The 2,947-nt window shown below is 62.1% G+C and overlaps 1 protein-coding gene across 4 annotated transcripts in view; it reads left to right on the plus strand.

Moving 5' to 3' along the window:
- The first annotated feature begins 708 nt into the window (after nucleotides 1-708).
- The window catches only part of ARFRP1 (ADP ribosylation factor related protein 1), a 7,603-nt gene continuing 5,364 nt past the window's right edge, over nucleotides 709-2,947 (plus strand). For 3 of the 4 annotated variants that reach the window (XM_023742541.1, XM_023742552.1, XM_023742558.1), the window contains exons 1-3: nucleotides 749-846; nucleotides 1,066-1,153; nucleotides 1,340-1,422. In XM_023742541.1, the coding sequence (XP_023598309.1) occupies nucleotides 754-846; nucleotides 1,066-1,153; nucleotides 1,340-1,422 (264 nt within the window). In that variant the 5' untranslated portion in view covers nucleotides 749-753. Of the gene's footprint in view, nucleotides 847-1,065; nucleotides 1,154-1,339; nucleotides 1,423-2,947 lie in introns of all 4 variants that reach the window. The other variant, XM_004370170.2, reaches the window with a different exon arrangement.

Genomic DNA, 2,947 nt, shown 5'->3' on the forward strand with positions numbered 1-2,947 from the left:
GCGGGCTCGGAACTCGGGGTCCGGGCGGGCGGCGGGCCCTTTGGGCTCCGGGAACCTCCGCCGCGGCCGCCCGGCCCGGCCTTTCGCGGCCACCGCCACCTCCGGGTGTGTCGGACCGCGAGGTCGACCCCAGGGGCCGCTGCAGCCCCGCCCCTGTAGCCTGTCTCCAGAGAACGGGTGTCCCGTGGTCGTAGCCTTCGGTGGCTCCTGGCGAGTGTTGGCTCTGAGGTGGGCGAGCAGGCCTGCGCCTCGCACAACCGAATTTTAAAGAGCATTCGGTTGCCCAGGCTGAGTTGGAGCGAGCATGTTCCGGTGTCCGCTGTGGGAGAAAGCTGCGCTTGAGCGGAGCCTGGACGGGTGGCTTGGGGGCTCAGTGCGCAGGGCGGGGCAGGAGGTGAGGACGCAGGGGCGGGTGCGTGCTTGTGCGCACACCTGGCAGGGTCCTAGGTGTGGGGAGGGCGAACCGGGGAAGGGCAGAATGATCTGGAGAGAGCGGGGCTGGGAGTGAGGAACGCCGTGAGGTGGTGGCCGTGGAGATGCAGAGAGCCAGCCCGTGTGGGAGAAGTGCAGGCAGTGTCAGAGCTTTGCTGAAGAGGTGACCCGTGGGGGTCAGGAATGGCCCCCGGGCTCCTGGTCTGAGCAGCCAGCAGGACGGACCACGGATGGGGTGCGGTGTCCCAGCTGGGGAAGCTGGTGGGTGGTGAGGTGCGGGTCAGGCTGCCCCCTGACGGATGTCGGGTGTCCCAGGGCAGGATGTACACGCTGCTGTCAGGCCTGTACAAGTACGTGTTCCAGAAGGATGAGTACTGCATCTTGATCCTGGGCCTGGACAATGCCGGAAAGACGGTGCGTACTGGGGCCCTTCTTTTGGTTTTATGCCTTCAGCTGCACACTGACCGTCCAGACAGACTCTGAACCCCTTCTAAGACCACAGGAAGGTCACCCCCAGTTCCTCTCCGTAGAACGTTGATCTGCCTTCTGTGGAGTGGGCCCAAGAAGAGACGTTTGGGAGGTGGACTTGGAAAACTGCTGTGCCCACGGGCTTATGGCGTCTTTCCTCCTCAGACCTTCCTGGAGCAGTCGAAAACCCGGTTTAACAAGCATTACAAAGGGATGAGCCTGTCCAAGATCACCACCACCGTGGGCCTGAACAGTAAGTGGGCACTTTGGTCCGCAGGTGTTGGGTACTGGGCCCTGGGACACTGTGGAGTCCATCCCAGAGGGCCAGCTGCGGCGCCTCTCCCGCGCCTCTGAGCGGCCTGCTCTTCTCAAACACAAGCATGGGGGAGGTGGGATACTTTGAGGAGCAAGGTCACAGCCTTGTGCTCTCCCTCCCCAGTTGGCACCGTGGACGTGGGCAAAGCACGCCTCATGTTCTGGGACCTCGGGGGGCAGGAGGAGCTGCAGTCGCTATGGGACAAGGTAAGGTGTCATGGGAACGTGTGTGCATGTCTGTTTGTGTATCTGTAGAAAGCTTGGGCCCGCCACCCCACTCAGCCAGACACTACCTGCCTCCACCCCTTTCCTCTCCAGACAGTGCCCCTTGTTCTCCACCCCAGGACCTGCCTCAGTCTCTTTCCTTTCCATCAGCAGCTGCTTCATCCACTTTGTTCCTGAGGCTTCTCTCCCCAATCCTACTGCAGGCTCTCTAGTTGCTACCCCAAAGGCAAGGGAGCCCTTGGTTCCTCTCGGCTTAAAAATTTTGTTGCCAATGACCGTGGGATACGGACAAGTGACAGCTGAGAGCCAAGTGTGGGGAAGTTGCAGAGCCTGTGCGGTGCTTAGCTGGTGGCCTCTTCCCACCAGGGGACGGCTTCCTCACAGATGGACAGCAACACCTCGTGTTTTGATATGGGTTTTGGGTATTTTTGAGGCCTCAGCATGGGGCTCATCTGCCCCTATGCCCCAGGACAACCCACGTGGGGTACAGTCAGTCTTCAGCTCAGCCCTGTGCCAGCAGTGAGCAGAGAGACCAGCCCCTCCCACAGAGCGCCCCTCCGCTCAGATTGGCATGGGGCAGGACGTAGAGATGCCCGCCTTGACACCTGCCAGTCGCCTCTGTGTGAGACCAAGTGCCACGTCCTGGTTTCTGACATCAGCAGCAGGCACCCAGCAAAGTGTCCCTCCTGCCTGGCCTTGGCTGAGAGAACGGCTCTGTCTTGCTGGCCAGAAGCTCTTGGCGTGATCAGAGGCTGGGCCGAGCCCAGGGCTCTCCCTGTCCGACCAGACGCACACGGGGAGTAGAACGAGCCACATGGGATGTGGTTCCTTGTCACAGGCTGGGTTCTCGAGCAGACACCAAGTCTGGGGTGTGGGATGTTTACTGGGGTTCGACCCCTGGGAATACAGCGGAGAAGACGCAGGTGTGGACAAAGGAAGAAGTCACACTTCGGTGCAGGCCCAGGAAGGTGGGGCCTGGCAGGCTCGCCCTTTGCAGATCCTGGAGAGCTGAGAGTAGGGCCACCTGCAGGCACTCTGTCAGCAGCCTGGGCCACCATGCTTACGTGCAGTGGCTCTTCGGGGTCCCAGTGGCCTCTCTTATCTGTCTTCTGCTGACCTTCTCGGGTCCCCTCACACTCAACTGCCACGTCTTCTGGCCCCAGTGACTTACCTGGCATTGTGACCCAGACTTGGCACCAAGGGCCTGAACCCTGATCCATGTGTAGTCATGGGGCGAGCGCACCCCATCCCACATGCGTTCCCCCAGCCCTGTGGACTGTGGCCCTACCTCCTGCAGCCGGGCTCAGTTCCTTCTACGTGAGGGGCCTCCTCTTGGTCCCTGGGGCCCCGGGACATGAGCCCAGAGTGCCTGGTGCAGCCGTAGTTCGCATTTGGCATGTCTTGCTGTGTCTCCTGGTGAGAGCGCCCTTTGGAGACCCAGGCCTCAGGGCGGAGGGCCAGCGGCACGGGGCCCCAGCGTGTCCCAGGCCTCAGGGCGGAGGGCCAG

This window comes from Trichechus manatus, unplaced genomic scaffold (genome assembly GCF_000243295.1).
Source record: "Trichechus manatus latirostris isolate Lorelei unplaced genomic scaffold, TriManLat1.0 scaffold00008, whole genome shotgun sequence".
Taxonomy (NCBI): domain Eukaryota; kingdom Metazoa; phylum Chordata; class Mammalia; order Sirenia; family Trichechidae; genus Trichechus; species Trichechus manatus.